The following is a 21,359-nucleotide window of genomic DNA, read 5'->3' as shown; positions in this document are numbered from 1 at the left end:
GGGCTGTGCTTACACTATACGGATATGAGGAGGCAGCAGTGGGCGTCCCTATGCTGGGCTGTGCTTACACTGTACAGATATGAGAAGGCAGCAGTGGGCATCCCTATGGTGGGCTATGCTTACACTGTGTGGAAATGAGGAGGCAGCAGTGGGCGTCCCTATGCTGGGCTGTGCTTACACTGTACAGATATGAGAAGGCAGCAGTGGGTGTCCCTATGCTGGGCTGTGCTTACACTGTACAGATATGAGAAGGCAGCAGTGAGCGTCCCTATGCTGGGCTGTGCTTACACTGTACAGATATGAGGAGGCAGCAGTGGGTGTTCCTATGCTGGGCTGTGATTACACTGTATGGATATGAGAAGGCAGCAGTGGGTGTCCCTATGCTGGGCTGTGCTTACACTGTACAGATATGAGGAGGCAGCAGTGGGCGTCCCTATGCTGGGCTGTGATTACACTGTACGGATATGAGGGGGCAGCAGTGGGTGTCCCTATGCTGAGCTGTGATTACACTGTACGGATATGAGAAGACAGCAGTGGGCGTCCCTATGCTGGGCTGTACTTACACTGTACAGATATGAGGAGGCAGCAGTGGGCATCCCTATGCTGGGCTGTGATTACACTGTACAGATATGAGTAGGCAGCAGTGGTTGTCCCTATGCTGGGCTGTGATTACACTGTATGGATATGAGAAGGCAGCAGTGGGTGTCCCTATGCTGGGCTGTGCTTACACTGTACAGATATGAGGAGGCAGCAGTGGGCGTCCCTATGCTGGGCTGTGATTACACTGTACGGATATGAGGGTGCAGCAGTGGGTGTCCCTATGCTGGGCTGTGATTACACTGTACGGATATGAGAAGGCAGCAGTGGGTGTCCCTATGCTGGGCTGTGCTTACACTGTACAGATATGAGGAGGCAGCAGTGGGCGTCCCTATGCTGGGCTGTGCTTACACTGTACAGATATGAGGAGGCAGCAGTGGGTGTCCCTATGCTGGGCTGTGCTTACACTGTACAGATATGAGAAGGCAGCAGTGGGTGTCCCTATGCTGGGCTGTGCTTACACTGTACAGATATGAGAAGGTAGCAGTGGGTGTCCCTATGCTGGGCTGTGCTTACACTGTACAGATATGAGGAGGTAGCAGTGGGCGTCCCTATGCTGGGCTGTGCTTACACTGTACAGATATGAGGAGGCAGCAGTGGGCGTCCCTATGCTGGGCTGTGCTTACACTGTACAGATATGAGGAGGCAGCAGTGGGCGTCCCTATGCTGGGCTGTGCTTACACTGTACAGATATGAGAAGGCAGCAGTGGGTGTCCCTATGCTGGGCTGTGCTTACACTGTACAGATATGAGAAGGTAGCAGTGGGTGTCCCTATGCTGGGCTGTGCTTACACTGTACAGATATGAGGAGGCAGCAGTGAGCGTCCCTATGCTGGGCTGTGCTTACACTGTACAGATATGAGGGGGCAGCAGTGGGCATCCCTATGCTGGGCTGTGATTACACTGTACGGATATGAGAAGGCAGCAGTGGGCATCCCTATGCTGGGCTGTGATTACACTGTACGGATATGAGAAGGCAGCAGTGGGCGTCCCTATGCTGGGCTGTGATTACACTGTACGGATATGAGAAGGCAGCAGTGGGTGTCCCTATGCTGGGCTGTGATTACACTGTACGGATATGAGAAGGCAGCAGTGAGCGTCCCTATGCTGGGCTGTGATTACACTGTACAGATATGAGAAGGCAGCAGTGAGCGTCCCTATGCTGGGCTGTGATTACACTGTACAGATAAGAGGAGGCAGCAGTGGGTGTCCCTATACTGGGCTGTGATTACACTGTACAGATATGAGAAGGCAGCAGTGGGCGTCCCTATGCTGGGCTGTGATTACACTGTACGGATATGAGAAGGCAGCAGTGAGCGTCCCTATGCTGGGCTGTGATTACACTGTACGGATATGAGAAGGCAGCAGTGAGCGTCCCTATGCTTGGCTGTGATTACACTGTACGGATATGAGAAGGCAGCAGTGGGCGTCCCTATGCTGGGCTGTGATTACACTGTACAGATATGAGAAGGCAGCAGTGAGCGTCCCTATGCTGGGCTGTGATTACACTGTACAGATAAGAGGAGGCAGCAGTTTGCGTCCCTATGCTGGGCTGTGATTACGCTGTACAGATATGAGGAGGCAGCAGTGGGCGTCCCTATGCTGGGCTGTGCTTACACTGTACAGATATGAGGAGGTAGCAGTGGGCGTCCCTATGCTGGGCTGTGCTTACACTGTATGGATATGAGAAGGCAGCAGTGAGCGTCCCTATGCTGGGCTGTGCTTACACTGTACAGATATGAGAAGGCAGCAGTGGGCGTCCCTATGCTGGGCTGTGCTTACGCTATACGGATATGAGAAGGCAGCAGTGGGCGTCCCTATGCTGGGCTGTGATTACACTGTACGGATATGAGAAGGCAGCAGTGGGCGTCCCTATGCTGGGCTGTGCTTACACGGTACAGATATGAGGAGGCAGCAGTGGGCGTCCCTATGCTGGGCTGTGCTTACACGGTACAGATATGAGGAGGCAGCAGTGGGCGTTCCTATGCTGGGCTGTGCTTACACTGTACAGATATGAGAAGGCAGCAGTGGGTGTCCCTATGCTGGGCTGTGATTACACTGTACGGATATGAGAAGGCAGCAGTGGGCGTCCCTATGCTGGGCTGTGCTTACACTGTACAGATATGAGAAGGCAGCAGTGGGCGTCCCTATGCTGGGCTGTGCTTACACAGTACAGATATGAGAAGGCAGCAGTGACGTCCCTATGCTGGGCTGTGCTTACACTGTATGGATATGAGAAGGCAGCAGTGGCGTCCCTATGCTGGGCTGTACTTACACTATACGGATATGAGGAGGCAGCAGTGGGCGTCCCTATGCTGGGCTGTGCTTACACTGTACAGATATGAGAAGGCAGCAGTGGGCATCCCTATGGTGGGCTATGCTTACACTGTGTGGATATGAGGAGGCAGCAGGGGGCGTCCCTATGCTGGGCTGTGCTTACACTGTACGGATATGAGAAGGCAGCAGTGGGTGTCCCTATGCTGGGCTGTGCTTACACTGTACAGATATGAGAAGGCAGCAGTGAGCGTCCCTATGCTGGGCTGTGCGTACAATGTACAGATATGAGAAGGCAGCAGTGGGCGTCCCTATGCTGGGCTGTGCTTACACAGTACGGATATGAGAAGGCAGCAGTGTGCGTCCCTATGCTTGGCTATGCTTACACTGTACGGATATGAGGAGGCAGCAGTGGGTGTCCCTATGCTGGGCTGTGCTTACACTGTACGGAAATGAGAAGGCAGTAGTGGGCTTCCCTATGGTGGGCTATGCTTACACTGTACGGATATGAGGAGGCAGCAGGGGGCGTCCCTATGGTGGGCTATGCTTACACTGTACGGATATGAGGGGGCAGCAGTGGGTGTCCCTATGCTGGGCTGTGCTTACGCTGTACGAATATTAGAAGGCAGCAGTGGGAGTCCCTAATGTGGGCTGTGCTTACACTGTACGGATATGAGGAGGCAGCAGGGGGCGTCCCTATGGTGGGCTATGCTTACACTGTACGGATATGAGGGGGCAGCAGTGGGTGTCCCTATGCTGGGCTGTGCTTACGCTGTACGAATATTAGAAGGCAGCAGTGGGAGTCCCTAATGTGGGCTGTGCTTACACTGTACGGATATGAGGAGGCAGCAGTGGGCGTCCCTATGCTGGGTTGTGCTTACGCTGTATGGATATTAGAAAGCAGCAGTGGGCGTCCCTATGCTGGGCAGTGCTTACACTGTATGGATATGAGGAGACATCAGTGGGCGTCCCTATGCTGGGCTGTGCTTACACTGTACGGATATGAGGGGGCAGCAGTGGGCGTCCCTTTGCTGGGCTGTGCTTAGACTGTACTGATATGAGAAGGCAGCAGTGGGTGTCCCTATGCTGGGCTGTGATTACACTGTACTGATATGAGAAGGCAGCAGTGGGCGTCCCTATGCTGGGCTGTGCTTACACTGTACGGATATGAGAATGCAGCAGTGGGCGTCCCTATGCTGGGCTGTGCTTACACTGTACAGATATGAGAAGGCAGCAGTGGGCGTCCCTATGCTGGGCTGTGCTTACACTGTACAGATATGAGAAGGCAGCAGTGAGCGTCCCTATGCTGGGCTGTGCTTACACTGTACAGATATGAGAAGGCAGCAGTGGGCGTCCCTATGCTGGGCTGTGCTTACACAGTACGGATATGAGAAGGCAGCAGTGGCGTCCCTATGCTGGGCTGTGCTTACACTGTACGGATATGAGAAGGCAGCAGTGGCGTCCCTATGCTGGGCTGTGCTTACACTATACGGGTATGAGGAGGCAGCAGTGGGCGTCCCTATGCTGGGCTGTGCTTACACTGTACAGATATGAGAAGGCAGCAGTGGGCATCCCTATGGTGGGCTATGCTTACACTGTACGGATATGAGGAGGCAGCAGGGGGCGTCCCTATGCTGGGCTGTACTTACACTGTACAGATATGAGGAGGCAGCAGTGGGCGTCCCTATACTGTGCTGTGCTTAGACTGTACGGATATGAGAAGGCAGCAGTGTGCGTCCCTATGCTTGGCTATGCTTACACTGTACGGATATGAGGAGGCAGCAGTGGGTGTCCCTATGCTGGGCTGTGCTTACACTGTACGGAAATGAGAAGGCAGCAGTGGGCGTCCCTATGGTGGGCTATGCTTACACTGTACGGATATGAGGAGGCAGCAGGGGGCGTCCCTATGGTGGGCTATGCTTACACTGTACGGATATGAGGGGGCAGTAGTGGGTGTCCCTATGCTGGGCTGTGCTTACGCTGCACGAATATTAGAAGGCAGCAGTGGGAGTCCCTAATGTGGGCTGTGCTTACACTGTACGGATATGAGGAGGCAGCAGTGGGCGTCCCTATGCTGGGTTGTGCTTACGCTGTATGGATATTAGAAAGCAGCAGTGGGCGTCCCTATGCTGGGCAGTGCTTACACTGTATGGATATGAGGAGACATCAGTGGGCGTCCCTATGCTGGGCTGTGCTTACACTGTACGGATATGAGGGGGCAGCAGTGGGCGTCCCTTTGCTGGGCTGTGCTTAGACTGTACTGATATGAGAAGGCAGCAGTGGGTGTCCCTATGCTGGGCTGTGATTACACTGTACTGATATGAGAAGGCAGCAGTGGGCGTCCCTATGCTGGGCTGTGCTTACACTGTACGGATATGAGAATGCAGCAGTGGGCGTCCCTATGCTGGGCTGTGCTTACACTGTACAGATATGAGAAGGCAGCAGTGGGCGTCCCTATGCTGGGCTGTGCTTACACTGTACAGATATGAGAAGGCAGCAGTGAGCGTCCCTATGCTGGGCTGTGCTTACACTGTACAGATATGAGAAGGCAGCAGTGGGCGTCCCTATGCTGGGCTGTGCTTACACAGTACGGATATGAGAAGGCAGCAGTGGCGTCCCTATGCTGGGCTGTGCTTACACTGTACGGATATGAGAAGGCAGCAGTGGCGTCCCTATGCTGGGCTGTACTTACACTATACGGATATGAGGAGGCAGCAGTGGGCGTCCCTATGCTGGGCTGTGCTTACACTGTACAGATATGAGAAGGCAGCAGTGGGCATCCCTATGGTGGGCTATGCTTACACTGTACGGATATGAGGAGGCAGCAGGGGGCGTCCCTATGCTGGGCTGTACTTACACTGTACAGATATGAGGAGGCAGCAGTGGGCGTCCCTATACTGTGCTGTGCTTAGACTGTACGGATATGAGAAGGCAGCAGTGTGCGTCCCTATGCTTGGCTATGCTTACACTGTACGGATATGAGGAGGCAGCAGTGGGTGTCCCTATGCTGGGCTGTGCTTACACTGTACGGAAATGAGAAGGCAGCAGTGGGCGTCCCTATGGTGGGCTATGCTTACACTGTACGGATATGAGGAGGCAGCAGGGGGCGTCCCTATGGTGGGCTATGCTTACACTGTACGGATATGAGGGGGCAGTAGTGGGTGTCCCTATGCTGGGCTGTGCTTACGCTGCACGAATATTAGAAGGCAGCAGTGGGAGTCCCTAATGTGGGCTGTGCTTACACTGTACGGATATGAGGAGGCAGCAGTGGGCGTCCCTATGCTGGGTTGTGCTTACGCTGTATGGATATTAGAAAGCAGCAGTGGGTGTCCCTATGCTGGGCTGTGCTTACACTGTACAGATATGAGGAGGCAGCAGTGGGCGTCCCTATGCTGGGCTGTGCTTACACTGTACAGATATGAGGGGGCAGCAGTGGGTGTCCCTATGCTGGGCTGTGCTTACACTGTACAGATATGAGGAGTCAGCAGTGGGTGTCCCTATGCTGGGCTGTGCTTACACTGTACAGATATGAGGAGGCAGCAGTGAGCGTCCCTATGCTGGGCTGTGCTTACACTGTACAGATATGAGGGGGCAGCAGTGGGCGTCCCTATGCTGGGCTGTGCTTACGCTGTACGGATATGAGAAGGCAGCAGTGGGTGTCCCTATACTGGGCTGTGATTACACTTTACGGATATGAGAAGGCAGCAGTGGGCGTCCCTATGCTGGGCTGTGATTACACTGTATGGATATGAGAAGGCAGCAGTGGGTGTCCCTATGCTGGGCTGTGATTACACTGTACGGATATGAGAAGGCAGGAGTGGGTGTCCCTATACTGGGCTGTGCTTACACTGTACAGATATGAGAAGGCAGCAGTGGGTGTCCCTATGCTGGGCTGTGCTTACACTGTACGAATATGAGAAGGCAGCAGTGAGCGTCCCTATGCTGGGCTGTGATTACACTGTACAGATATGAGAAGGCAGCAGTGAGCGTCCCTATGCTGGGCTGTGATTACACTGTACAGATAAGAGGAGGCAGCAGTGTGCGTCCCTATGCTGGGCTGTGATTACACTGTACAGATATGAGGAGGTAGTAGTGGGCGTCCCTATGCTGGGCTGTGCTTACACTGTATGGATATGAGGAGGTAGTAGTGGGCGTCCCTATGCTGGGCTGTGCTTACACTGTATGGATATGAGAAGGCAGCAGTGAGCGTCCCTATGCTGGGCTGTGCTTACACTGTACAGATATGAGGAGGCAGCAGTGGGCGTCCCTATGCTGGGCTGTGCTTACACTGTACGGATATGAGAAGGCAGCAGTGGGCGTCCCTATGCTGGGCTGTGCTTACACTGTACGGATATGAGAAGGCAGCATTGGGTGTCCCTATGCTGGGCTGTGCTTACGCTGTACGGATATGAGAAGGCAGCAGTGGTGTCCCTATGCTGGGCTGTGATTACACTGTACAGATATGAGAAGGCAGCAGTGGGTGTCCCTATGCTGGGCTGTGCTTACACTGTACGGATATGAGAAGGCAGCAGTGGTGTCCCTATGCTGGGCTGTGATTACACTGTACAGATATGAGAAGGCAGCAGTGAGCGTCCCTATGCTGCGCTGTGCTTACACTGTACGGATATGAGAATGCAGCAGTGGGCGTCCCTATGCTGGGCTGTGCTTACACTGTACAGATATGAGAAGGCAGCAGTGGGCGTCCCTATGCTGGGCTGTGCTTACACTATACGGATATGAGAAGGCAGCAGTGGGCGTCCCTATGCTGGGCTGTGCTTACACTGTACAGATATGAGAAGGCAGCAGTGAGCGTCTCTATGCTGGGCTGTGCTTACACTGTACAGATATGAGAAGGCAGCAGTGGGCGTCCCTATGCTGGGCTGTGCTTACACAGTACGGATATGAGAAGGCAGCAGTGGCGTCCCTATGCTGGGCTGTGCTTACACTGTACGGATATGAGAAGGCAGCAGTGGCGTCCCTATGCTGGGCTGTACTTACACTATACGGATATGAGGAGGCAGCAGTGGGCGTCCCTATGCTGGGCTGTGCTTACACTGTACAGATATGAGAAGGCAGCAGTGGGCATCCCTATGGTGGGCTATGCTTACACTGTACGGATATGAGGAGGCAGCAGGGGGCGTCCCTATGCTGGGCTGTACTTACACTGTACAGATATGAGGAGGCAGCAGTGGGCGTCCCTATACTGTGCTGTGCTTAGACTGTACGGATATGAGGAGGCAGCAGTGGGTGTCCCTATGCTGGGCTGTGCTTACACTGTACGGAAATAAGAAGGCAGCAGTGGGCGTCCCTATACTGGGCTGTGCTTACACTGTACGGATATGAGAAGGCAGCAGGGGGCGTCCCTATGGTGGGCTATGCTTACACTGTACGGATATGAGGGGGCAGCAGTGGGTGTCCCTATGCTGGGCTGTGCTTACGCTGTACGAATATGAGAAGGCAGCAGTGGGAGTCCCTAATGTGGGCTTTGCTTACACTGTACGGATATGAGGAGGCAGCAGTGGGCGTCCCTATGCTGGGTTGTGCTTACGCTGTATGGATATTAGAAAGCAGCAGTGGGCGTCCCTATGCTGGGCAGTGCTTACACTGTATGGATATGAGGAGACATCAGTGGGCGTCCCTATGCTGGGCTGTGCTTACACTGTACGGATATGAGAAGGCAGCAGTGGGCGTCCCTTTGCTGGGCTGTGCTTACACTGTACTGATATGAGAAGGCAGCAGTGGGTGTCCCTATGCTGGGCTGTGATTACACTGTATGTATATGAGGAGGCAGCAGTGAGCGTCCCTATGCTGGGCTGTGCTTACACTGTACGGATATGAGAAGGCAGCAGTGGGTGTCCCTATGCTGGGCTGTGCTTACACTGTACGGATATGAGAAGGCAGCAGTGGGTGTCCCTATACTGGGCTGTGCTTACACTGTACTGATATGAGAAGGCAGCAGTGAGCGTCCCTATGCTGGGCTTTGATTACACTGTACAGATATGAGAAGGCAGCAGTGGGTGTCCCTATGCTGGGCTGTGCTTACACTATACAGATATGAGAAGACAGCAGTTGGCGTCCCTATGCTGGGCTGTACTTACACTGTACAGATATGAGAAGGCAGCAGTGGGTGTCCCTATGCTGGGCTGTGCTTACACTGTACAGATATGAGGAAGCAGCAGTGGGCGTCCCTATGCTGGGCTGTGATTACACTGTACGGATATGAGGGGGCAGCAGTGGGTGTCCCTATGCTGGGCTGTGCTTACACTGTACAGATATGAGAAGGCAGCAGTGGGTGTCCCTATGCTGGGCTGTGCTTACACTGTACAGATATGAGAAGGCAGCAGTGGGTGTCCCTATGCTGGGCTGTGGTTACACTGTACGGATATGAGAAGGCAGCAGTGAGCGTCCCTATGCTGGGCTGTGGTTACACTGTACAGATATGAGAAGGCAGCAGTGAGCGTCCCTATGCTGGGCTGTGGTTACACTGTACGGATATGAGGAGGCTGCAGTGGGCGTCCCTATGCTTGGCTGTGCTTACACTATACAGATATGAGAAGACAGCAGTTGGCGTCCCTATGCTGGGCTGTACTTACACTGTACAGATATGAGAAGGCAGCAGTGGGTGTCCCTATGCTGGGCTGTGCTTACACTGTACAGATATGAGGAAGCAGCAGTGGGCGTCCCTATGCTGGGCTGTGATTACACTGTACGGATATGAGGGGGCAGCAGTGGGTGTCCCTATGCTGGGCTGTGATTACACTGTACGGATATGAGAAGTCAGCAGTGGGCGTCCCTATGCTGGGCTGTGCTTACACTGTACAGATATGAGAAGGCAGCAGTGGGTGTCCCTATGCTGGGCTGTGCTTACACTGTACGGATATGAGAAGGCAGCAGTGAGCGTCCCTATGCTGGGCTGTGATTACACTGTACAGATATGAGAAGGCAGCAGTGAGCGTCCCTATGCTGGGCTGTGATTACACTGTACAGATAAGAGGAGGCAGCAGTGTGCGTCCCTATGCTGGGCTGTGATTACACTGTACAGATATGAGGAGGCAGCAGTGGGCGTCCCTATGCTGGGCTGTGCTTACGCTGTACAGATATGAGGAGGTAGCAGTGGGCGTCCCTATGCTGGGCTGTGCTTACACTGTATGGATATGAGAAGGCAGCAGTGAGCGTCCCTATGCTGGGCTGTGCTTACACTGTACAGATATGAGGAGGCAGCAGTGGGTGTCCCTATGCTGGGCTGTGCTTACACTGTACGGATATGAGAAGGCAGCAGTGGTGTCCCTATGCTGGGCTGTGATTACACTGTACAGATATGAGAAGGCATCAGTGAGCGTCCCTATGCTGGGCTGTGCTTACAGTGTACGGATATGAGAATGCAGCAGTGGGCGTCCCTATGCTGGGCTGTGCTTACACTGTACAGATATGAGAAGGCAGCAGTGGGCGTCCCTATGCTGGGCTGTGCTTACACTATACGGATATGAGAAGGCAGCAGTGGGCGTCCCTATGCTGGGCTGTGCTTACACTGTACAGATATGAGAAGGCAGCAGTGAGCGTCCCTATGCTGGGCTGTGCTTACACTGTACAGATATGAGAAGGCAGCAGTGGGCGTCCCTATGCTGGGCTGTGCTTACACAGTACGGATATGAGAAGGCAGCAGTGGCGTCCCTATGCTGGGCTGTGCTTACACTGTACGGATATGAGAAGGCAGCAGTGGCGTCCCTATGCTGGGCTGTACTTACACTATACGGATATGAGGAGGCAGCAGTGGGCATCCCTATGCTGGGCTGTGCTTACACTGTACAGATATGAGAAGGCAGCATTGGGCATCCCTATGGTGGGCTATGCTTACACTGTACGGATATGGGGAGGCAGCAGGGGGCGTCCCTATGCTGGGCTGTACTTACACTGTACAGATATGAGGAGGCAGCAGTGGGCGTCCCTATACTGTGCTGTGCTTAGACTGTACGGATATGAGGAGGCAGCAGTGGGTGTCCCTATGCTGGGCTGTGCTTACACTGTACGGAAATAAGAAGGCAGCAGTGGGCGTCCCTATACTGGGCTGTGCTTACACTGTACGGATATGAGAAGGCAGCAGGGGGCGTCCCTATGGTGGGCTATGCTTACACTGTACGGATATGAGGGGGCAGCAGTGGGTGTCCCTATGCTGGGCTGTGCTTACGCTGTACGAATATGAGAAGGCAGCAGTGGGAGTCCCTAATGTGGGCTGTGCTTACACTGTACGGATATGAGGAGGCAGCAGTGGGCGTCCCTATGCTGGGTTGTGCTTACGCTGTATGGATATTAGAAAGCAGCAGTGGGCGTCCCTATGCTGGGCAGTGCTTACACTGTATGGATATGAGGAGACATCAGTGGGCGTCCCTATGCTGGGCTGTGCTTACACTGTACGGATATGAGGGGGCAGCAGTGGGCGTCCCTTTGCTGGGCTGTGCTTACACTGTACTGATATGAGAAGGCAGCAGTGGGTGTCCCTATGCTGGGCTGTGCTTACACTGTACGGATATGAAAAGGCAGCAGTGGGTGTCCCTATACTGGGCTGAGCTTACACTGTACTGATATGAGAAGGCAGCAGTGGGCGTCCCTATACTGGGCTGTGATTACACTGTACAGATATGAGAAGGCAGCAGTGGTATCCCTATGCTGGGCTGAGCTTACACTGTACGGATATGAGGAGGCAGCAGTGGGAGTCCTTATACTGGGCTGTGCTTACACTGTACGGATATGAGAACGCAACGTCCCTATGCTGGGCTGTGCTTATGCTCTATGGATATAAGGGGGCAGCAGTGGCGTCCCTATGCTGAGCTGTGCTTACGCTGTATGGATAAGAGGAGGCAGCAGTGGCGTCCCTATGTGTGCTTTGGAAAGCATTCGCATATTTTAGCAACTGTGAACCGTGAGAGTATGCAGTTGCGTATGCATTACCGTCTGCTCTCTGAACCAGGCCCTCTGTCCCTGCCAAAAAGACTGTCCTGCTCTACGCATGCCCCATCTGCGCACAGCATATATACAGTATTTATAAAACAAAGCTTTATACACAAAGTCGCCCTCTTCGCACTTTTGTCGCCTCTGCTTGCACACCAGAATAGCGTTCTCGCGGAATTCTAGGGCGTGATTCCAGCAGTGATGTCGGCTGTTACTGCCTGGGGGTCGAGGGAGAACCATTCTGCTCATTTTTCAGAATGGATTTCCGCTTTAAAAGGAAGGGGACGGGGCGGTTGCATGTGGTGCGATCGTATCAGCTCAAGCACAGCTCGCTGCAGTATCCCTTGCGACCATGCCAGTGAAGTGGTTAAGTGACGTTCTGCTTGCTAAATAGGCCCCTTAGTGAAAAACAGCATTTAGAATACAATTATATCAGCCACAGAAACGACAACCCGCGTTTCGCATGAAGCCGCTTTTTCAAGGAATCAACCCGAGTTCTATGTAGCGCTGTTTTTTTATTCGCTGGAATTGGCTCTGATTGGCTTTTGTCATTTTACACTTCAGATCATTATAGAGGTGCGCGCTTTACCTCGATTGTATTTGGTTAGTTCAATTAATGAGTTCTATTACTATCAGTATTCTTTCCATGTCCATCCAAATATAGGGCCTGATTCAGACCCACTCGCAAGCGGCTGTCCGCTCGCAAGTGGGTCGATGTTGTGCACTGCGCATGCGCACGACGGCGGGAGCTCCGTCGTGCGCATGCGCCAGACGCGACGAGCGAAGGAAAGTCCTTCGCTCGTTGTGTCTGATCAAAGGGGGCGTGCTGTCGATGTTGATTGACAGCACGCCCCCTTTGGTGGGCGTGCCGGGGGCGTGCCTCCCTGACGGGGGCGTTCCCAAGGGAACGCCTACCGTCAGAAGCCGGCCCACTGACATCACTAGTGATGTCAGTGGGAGTGAGTTTGGCTCTGATAGAGCCAAAATCACTCCGGGCCTTGCGGTTGAAAACCTCAACCGCAGGCTCCGGCTCGCAGTTTCGATGGTCGCGATGGTCACGACCATCGCGGCCATCAAACTGCACGCTCGTATAGGCTGTGGGTGGTGACCCACAGCTATACGAGCGTCCAGGAGGACGCTCCAGAATTATGGAGGGAGGCCCTCATTCAGAGCGTGCGCTCTGCTCAGAGCGTACGGCTCTGAATGAGGGCCATAATGTCATGTTCTAAGATTCTCCTAAGGCAAGACCTGATTTTTATCTTGCATCATTAATATATGCGTATTTACAGAACTTTGATACACCAATCTCTTACAGTGTTTTCTATATAATTATATTCTATTCATTATTAATATATCTCATTTATTTAATGATCCACCTTTTATATATTCTTATTATTACACACAAATAACATTTATTCCGTAATGTTTATTGTGACTATAAAAATGTTATTCATGTTTCTATGTGGTTTTAATAATTGTTAAAATTTAATTCACAGGTGTTGTCCCAGTATCACCAGATCGTAAGGGGATGCTGTCAATATCCCGACCGTGGGGACTCTGATGGTAAGTCCAAATATATTTGTTAATTAATAAAGCCATCCATAATATATATATGTTCATTTATTGATTCAATTAAATCAATTGTAGTTATAACAATATGTGATTACCTTTATGGAGTCTTTATTGCTGTGATTAGTGATGATTGTTATGTGTTACGTGTGTGTGAGAGGAGAACTAGTGATTGTTATTTGTTACGTGTGTGTGAGAGGAGAACTAGTGATGATTGTTATATTATACGTGTGTGTGTAAGAGGAGAACTAGTGAAGATTGTTATGTGTTACGTGTGTGTAAGAGGAGAACTAGTGATGATTGTTATGTGTGTGTGAGAGGAGAACTATTAATGATTGTTATGTGTTACGTGTGTGTGAGAGGAGAACTAGTGATGATTGTTATATTATACGTGTGTGTGTAAGAGGAGAACTAGTGATGATTATGTGTTACGTGTGTGTAAGAGGAGAACTAGTGATGATTGTTATGTGTTAGGTGTGTGTGAGAAGAGAACTAGTGATGATTGTTATGTGTTACGTGTGTGTGAGAGGAGAACTAGTGATGATTGTTGTGTTACGTGTGTGTGAGAGGAGAACTAGTAATGATTGTTATGTGTTACGTGTGTGTGTGAGAGGAGAACTAGTGATGATTGTTGTGTTATGTGTGTGTGAGAGGAGAACTAGTGATGATTGTTATGTGTTATGTGTGTGAGAGGAGAACTAGTGATGATTGTTATGTGTTAGGTGTGTGTGAGAGGAGAACTAGTAATGATTGTTATGTGTTAGGTGTGTGTGAGAGGAGAACTAGTGATGATTGTTATGTGTTACGTGTGTGTGAGAGGAGAACTAGTGATGATTGTTATGTGTTACGTGTGTGTGAGAGGAGAACTAGTGATAATTGTTGTGTGTTACGTGTGTGTGAGAGGAGAACTAGTGATGATTGTTATGTGTTACGTGTGTGTGAGAGGAGAACTAGTGATAATTGTTGTGTGTTACGTGTGTGTGAGAGGAGAACTAGTGATGATTGTTATGTGTGTGTGAGAGGAGAACTAGTAATGATTGTTATGTGTTACGTGTATGTGAGAGGAGAACTAGTGATGAATGTTATGTTATACGTGTGTGTGAGAGGAGAACTAGTGATGATTGTTATGTGTTATGTGTGTGAGAGGAGAACTAGTAATGATTGTTATGTGTTACGTGTGTGTGAGAGGAGAACTAGTGATGATTGTTATGTGTTACGTGTGTGTGTAAGAGGAGAACTAGTGAAGATTGTTATGTGTTACGTGTGTGTGAGAGGAGAACTAGTGATGATTGTTATGTGTTACGTGTATGAGAGGAGAACTAGTGATGATTGTTGTGTTATGTGTGTGTGAGAGGAGAACTAGTGATGATTGTTATATGTTACGTGTGTGTAAGAGGAGAACTAGTGATGATTGTTATGTGTTATGTGTGTGTGAGAGGAGAACTAGTAATGATTGTTATGTGTTACGTGTGTGTGAGAGGAGAACTTTTCATGATTGTCATGTGTTACGTGTGTGTGTGAAAGGAGAACTAGTGATGATTGTTATGTGTTACGTGTGTGTGAGAGGAGAACTAGTGATGATTGTTATGTGTTACGTGTATGAGAGGAGAACTAGTGATGATTGTTGTGTTATGTGTGTGTGAGAGGAGAACTAGTGATGATTGTTATGTGTTACGTGTGTGTGAGAGGAGAACTAGTGATGATTGTTATGTGTTAGGTGTGTGTGAGAGGAGAACTAGTGATGATTGTTATGTGTTACGTGTATGTGAGAGGAGAACTAGTAATGATTGTTATGTGTTACGTGTATGTGAGAGGAGAACTAGTAATGATTGTTATGTGTTACGCGTGAGTCAGAGGAGAACTAGTAATGATTGTTATGTGTTACGTGTGTGTGAGAGGAGAACTAGTAATGATTGTTATGTGTTACGTGTATGTGAGAGGAGAACTAGTAATGATTGTTATGTGTTACGCGTGAGTCAGAGGAGAACTAGTAATGATTGTTATGTGTTACGTGTGTGTGAGAGGAGAACTAGTGATGATTGTTATGTGTTATGTGTGTGTGAGAGGAGAACTAGTGATGATTGTTGTGCTATGTGTGTGTGAGAGAACTAGTGATGATTGTTATGTGTTACGTGTGTGTGAGAGGAGAACTAGTGATGATTGTTATGTGTTAGGTGTGTGTGAGAGGAGAACTAGTGATGATTGTTATGTGTTACGTGTATGTGAGAGGAGAACTAGTAATGATTGTTATGTGTTACGTGTATGTGAGAGGAGAACTAGTAATGATTGTTATGTGTTACGCGTGAGTCAGAGGAGAACTAGTAATGATTGTTATGTGTTACGTGTGTGTGAGAGGAGAACTAGTGATGATTGTTATGTGTTACGTGTGTGTGAGAGGAGAACTAGTGATGATTGTTATGTGTTACTTGTGTGTGAGAGGAGAACTAGTGATGATTGTTATGTGTGTGTGAGAGGAGAACTAGTGATGATTGTTATGTGTTACTTGTGTGTGAGAGGAGAACTAGTGATGGTTGTTATGTGTGTGTGAGAGGAGAACTAGTGATGATTGTTATGTGTGTGTGAGAGGAGAACTAGTGATGATTGTTATGTGTTACGTGTGTGTGAGAGGAGAACTAGTAATGATTGTTATGTGTTACGTGTGTGTGAGAGGAGAACTAGTGATGATTGTTATGTGTTACGTGTGTGTGAGAGGAGAACTAGTGATGATTGTTATGTGTTACGTGTGTGTGAGAGGAGAACTAGTAATGATTATTATGTGTTAGGTGTGTGTGAGAGGAGAACTAGTGATAATTGTTATGTGTTACGTGTGTGTAAGAGGAGAACTAGTGATGATTGTTATGTGTTACGGGTGTGTGAGAGGAGAACTAGTAATGATTGTTATGTGTTACGTGTGTGTGAGAGGAGAACTAGTGATGATTGCTATGTGTGTGTGAGAGGAGAACTAGTGATGATTATTATCTTTTACGTGTGTGTGAGAGGAGAACTAGTGATGATTGTTATGTGCTACGTGTGTGTGAGAGGAGAACTAGTGATGATTGTTATGTGTGTGTGAGAGGAGAACTAGTGATGATTGTTATGTGTTACGTGTGTGTGAGAGGAGAACTAGTGATAATTGTTATGTGTGTGTGAGAGGAGAACTAGTGATGATTGTTATGTGTTACGTGTGTGTGAGAGGAGAACTAGTGATGATTGTTATGTGTTACGTGTGTGTCAGAGGAGAACTAGTAATGATTGTTATGTGTTACGTGTATGTGAGAGGAGAACTAGTAATGATTGTTATGTGTTACGTGTATGTGAGAGGAGAACTAGTAATGATTGTTATGTGTTAGGTGTGTGTGAGAGGAGAACTAGTGATGATTGTTATGTGTTACGTGTGTGTGAGAGGAGAACTAGTGATGATTGTTATGTGTTACGTGTGTGAGAGGAGAACTAGTGATGATTGTTATGTGTTACGTGTGTGTGAGAGGATAACTAGTGATGATTGTTATGTGTTACGTGTGTGTCAGAGGAGAACTAGTAATGATTGTTATGTGTTACGTGTATGTGAGAGGAGAACTAGTAATGATTGTTATGTGTTACGTGTATGTGAGAGGAGAACTAGTAATGATTGTTATGTGTTAGGTGTGTGTGAGAGGAGAACTAGTGATGATTGTTATGTGTGTGTGAGAGGAGAACTAGTGATGATTATTATCTTTTACATGTGTGTGAGACGAGAACTAATACTGATTGTTATGTGTTACGTGTGTGTGAGAGGAGAACTAGTGATGATTATGTGTTACGTGTGTGTGAGAGGAGAACTAGTAATGACTGTTATGTGTTACGTGTGTGTGAGAGGAGAACTAGTAATGATTATTATCTTTTACATGTGTGTGAGAGGAGAACTAGTAATGATTGTTATGTGTTACGTGTGTTTGAGAGGCGAACTAGTGATGATTGTTATGTGTTACGTGTGTTTGAGAGGCGAACTAGTGATGATTGTTATGTGTTACGTGTGTGTGAGAGGAGAACCAGTGATGATTGTTATGTGTTACGTGTGTGTGAGAAGAGAACTAGTAATGATTGTCATGTGTTACTTGTGTGTGAGAGGAGAACCAGTGATGATTGTTATATGTTACGTGTGTGCGAGAGGAGAACTAGTGATGATAGTTAAGTGTTACGTGTGTGTGAGAGGAGAACTAGTGATGATTCTTATGTGTTACGTGTGTGTGAGAGGAGAACTAGTGATGATTGTTATGTGTTACGTGTGTGAGAGGAGAACTAGTGATGATTGTTATGTGTTACGTGTGTGTGAGAGGAGAACTAGTAATGATTGTTATGTGTTACGTGTGTGTGAGAGGAGAACTAGTAATGATTGTATGTGTTACATGTGTGTGTGAAAGGAGAACTAGTGATGATTGTTATGTGTTACGTGTGTGTGAGAGGAGAACTAGTGATAATTGTTATGTGTTACGTGTGTGTGAGAGGAGAACTAGTGATGATTGTTATGTGTTACATGTGTGTGAGAGGCGAACTAGTGATGATTGTTATGTGTTACGTGTGTGAGAGGAGAACTAGTGATGATTGTTATGTGTTACGTGTGTGTGAGAGGAGAACTACTGATAATTGTTATGTGTTACGTGTGTGTGAGAGAACTAGTAATGATTGTTATGTGTTACATGTGTGTAAAATATAAGTTATAAGTCAAATATAAGTGATATAAAGTATATGTGGTGTACTATATGTGAGAGTTTGGTACTGAGTAATATTATGTGCTCCCGTGTAATACTGTTACCAGACAGCTGCTATTGAGGTACAATCAGTCAGACATGAATATGCATGCATTAGTTTCATGTGTTGTGAATGTGATTTCTAATATCAGGATAACTGCGGTTTCCTCACCAGGCGCGGCCCCATTGGCCATCATCTTTTTTTGCTCCGTTTACAATTTTCTGGTTCTCTCCTCTGGCTGCATTCTGTTTCCGGCGCTCAGCCATTCTGCCAAACACAAGAGATATGATGTTACATTCTGCCAAACACAAGAGATATGATGTTACATTCTGCCAAACACAAGAGATATGATGTTACATTCTGCCATACACAAGGGATAAGATGTTACATTCTGCCAGACACAAGGGATAAGATGTTACATTCTGCCAAACACAAGAGATATGATGTTACATTCTGCCAGACACAAGGGATAAGATGTTACATTCTGCCAGACACAAGGGATAAGATGTTACATTCTGCCAAACACAAGAGATATGATGTTACATTCTGCCATACACAAGGGATAAGATGTTACATTCTGCCAGACACAAGGGATAAGATGTTACATTCTGCCATACACAAGGGATAAGATGTTACATTCTGCCAGACACAAGGGATAAGATGTTACATTCTGCCAGACACAAGGGATAAGATGTAACATTCTGCCATACACAAGGGATAAGATGTTACATTCTGCCATACACAAGGGATAAGATGTTACATTCTGCCAGACACAAGGGATAAGATGTAACATTCTGCCATACACAAGGGATAAGATGTTACATTCTGCCAAACACAAGGGATAAGATGTTACATTCTGCCATACACAAGGGATAAGATGTTACATTCTGCCAAACACAAGGGATAAGATGTTACATTCTGCCATACACAAGGGATAAGATGTTACATTCTGCCATACACAAGGGATAAGATGTTACATTCTGCCAAACACAAGGGATAAGATGTTACATTCTGCCAGACACAAGGGACAAGACGTTACATTCTGTCAGTCACAAGGGATAAGATGTTACATTCTGCCATACACAAGGGATAAGATGTTACATTCTGCCATACACAAGGGATAAGATGTTACATTCTGCCATACACAAGGGATAAGATGTAACATTCTTCCAAACACAAGGGATAAGATGTTACATTCTGCCAGACACAGGGATAAGATGTTACATTCTGCCATACACAAGGGATAAGATGTTACATTCTTCCAAACACAAGGGATAAGATGTTACATTCTGTCAGTCACATGAGATAAGATATTACATTCTGCCATACACAAGGGATAAGATGTTACATTCTGCCATACACAAGGGATAAGATGTTACATTCTGCCAAAAACAAGGGATAAGATGTTACATTCTGCCAAACACAAGGGATAAGATGTTACATTCTGTCAGACACAAGGGATAAGATGTTACATTCTGCCAAACACAAGGGATAAGATGTTACATTCTGCCAGACACAAGGGATAAGATGTTACATTCTGCCAGACACAAGGGATAAGATGTTACATTCTGCCATACACAAGGGATAAGATGTTACATTCTGCCAGACACAAGGGTAAGATGTTACATTCTGCCAGACACAGGGATAAGATGTTACATTCTGCCATACACAAGGGATAAGATGTTACATTCTGCCATACACAAGGGTAAGATGTTACATTCTGCCATACACAAGGGATAAGATGTTACATTCTGCCAGACACAAGGGATAAGATGTTACATTCTGCCAGACACAAGGGTAAGATGTTACATTCTGCCAGACACAGGGATAAGATGTTACATTCTGCCAGACACAAGGGATAAGATGTTACATTCTGCCAGACAAAAGGGATAAGATGTAACATTCTGCCAGACACAAGGGATAAGATGTAACATTCTGCCAGACACAAGGGATAAGATGTTACATTCTGCCAGACACAAGGGATAAGATGTTACATTCTGCCAGACACAAGGGATAAGATGTTACATTCTGCCAGACACAAGGGATAAGATGTAACATTCTGCCAGACACAAGGGATAAGATGTTACATTCTGCCATACACAAGGGATAAGATGTTACATTCTGCCATACACAAGGGATAAGATGTAACATTCTGCCAGACACTAGGGATAAGATGTTACATTCTGCCAGACACAAGGGCTAAGATGTTACATTCTGCCAGACACAAGGGATAAGATGTTACATTCTGCCAGACACAAGGGATAAGATGTTACATTCTGCCATACACAAGGGATAAGATGTTACATTCTGCCAGACACAAGGGATAAGATGTTACATTCTGCCAGACACAAGGGATAAGATGTAACATTCTGCCAGACACAAGGGATAAGATGTTACATTCTGCCAGACACAAGGGATAAGATGTTACATTCTGCCATACACAAGGGATAAGATGTTACATTCTGCCAGACACAAGGGATAAGATGTTACATTCTGCCAGACACAAGGGATAAGATGTTACATTCTGCCAGACACAAGGGATAAGATGTTACATTCTGCCAGACACAAGGGATAAGATGTTACATTCTGCCAGACACAAGGGATAAGATGTTGACACAAGGGATAAGATGTTACATTCTGCCAGACACAAGGGATAAGATGTTACATTCTGCCAGACACAAGGGATAAGACGTTACATTCTGCCAGACACAAGGGATAAGACGTTACATTCTGCCATACACGAGGGATAAGATGTAACATTCTGCCAGACACGAGGGATAAGATGTTACATTCTGCCAGACACAAGGGATAAGATGATACATTCTGCCAGACACAAAGTATAACATGTTACATTCTGCCAGACACAAGGGATAAGATGTTACATTCTGCCAGACACAAAGGATAAGATGTTACATTCTGCCAGACACAAGGGATAAGATGTTAAGCTGGATATACACTGACAGATACATTGGCCGATCAATTGATCGGCCAATGTATCTGCTGCCCGTCGGGCAGTGTTTACCCGCGATATGTCGGTGAATGACGGCGTTCACGACATACCGCATTGGGTGTGCTGCACAGCCAATGGACAGATATGTCTGCAGATATATCTGTTCATCTGCAGGCGTGTAGGGGCGGTCGGCCCATACACACAGAGCGGCAGCCGCGAGGAGGGGTGCGGGACAGGGCCCCAACCACCAGGACACGCCCCCTGGACTTCGGGACCTGCGGGCAGACACAGATGAT

At 48.2% G+C, this 21,359-nt stretch overlaps 1 protein-coding gene across 2 annotated transcripts in view; it reads right to left on the bottom strand.

Annotated features, from left to right (window-relative positions):
- DHCR7 (7-dehydrocholesterol reductase) overlaps window positions 1-21,359 on the bottom strand; it is a 130,993-nt gene that overhangs the window by 31,780 nt on the left and 77,854 nt on the right. For both annotated transcript variants that reach the window (XM_088458943.1, XM_088458944.1), the window contains exon 2: window positions 18,285-18,380. In XM_088458943.1, coding sequence (XP_088315069.1) covers window positions 18,285-18,379 — 95 coding nt within the window. In that variant the 5' untranslated portion in view covers window position 18,380. The remainder of the gene's footprint in view (window positions 1-18,284; window positions 18,381-21,359) is intronic.

Source organism: Taudactylus pleione, unplaced genomic scaffold (assembly GCF_031769625.1).
Source record: "Taudactylus pleione unplaced genomic scaffold, aTauple2 ptg000875l, whole genome shotgun sequence".
NCBI classification, from domain to species: domain Eukaryota; kingdom Metazoa; phylum Chordata; class Amphibia; order Anura; family Myobatrachidae; genus Taudactylus; species Taudactylus pleione.
Note: the sequence above shows the minus strand (reverse complement) of the source record. Positions and strands in the feature narration are given on the sequence as shown.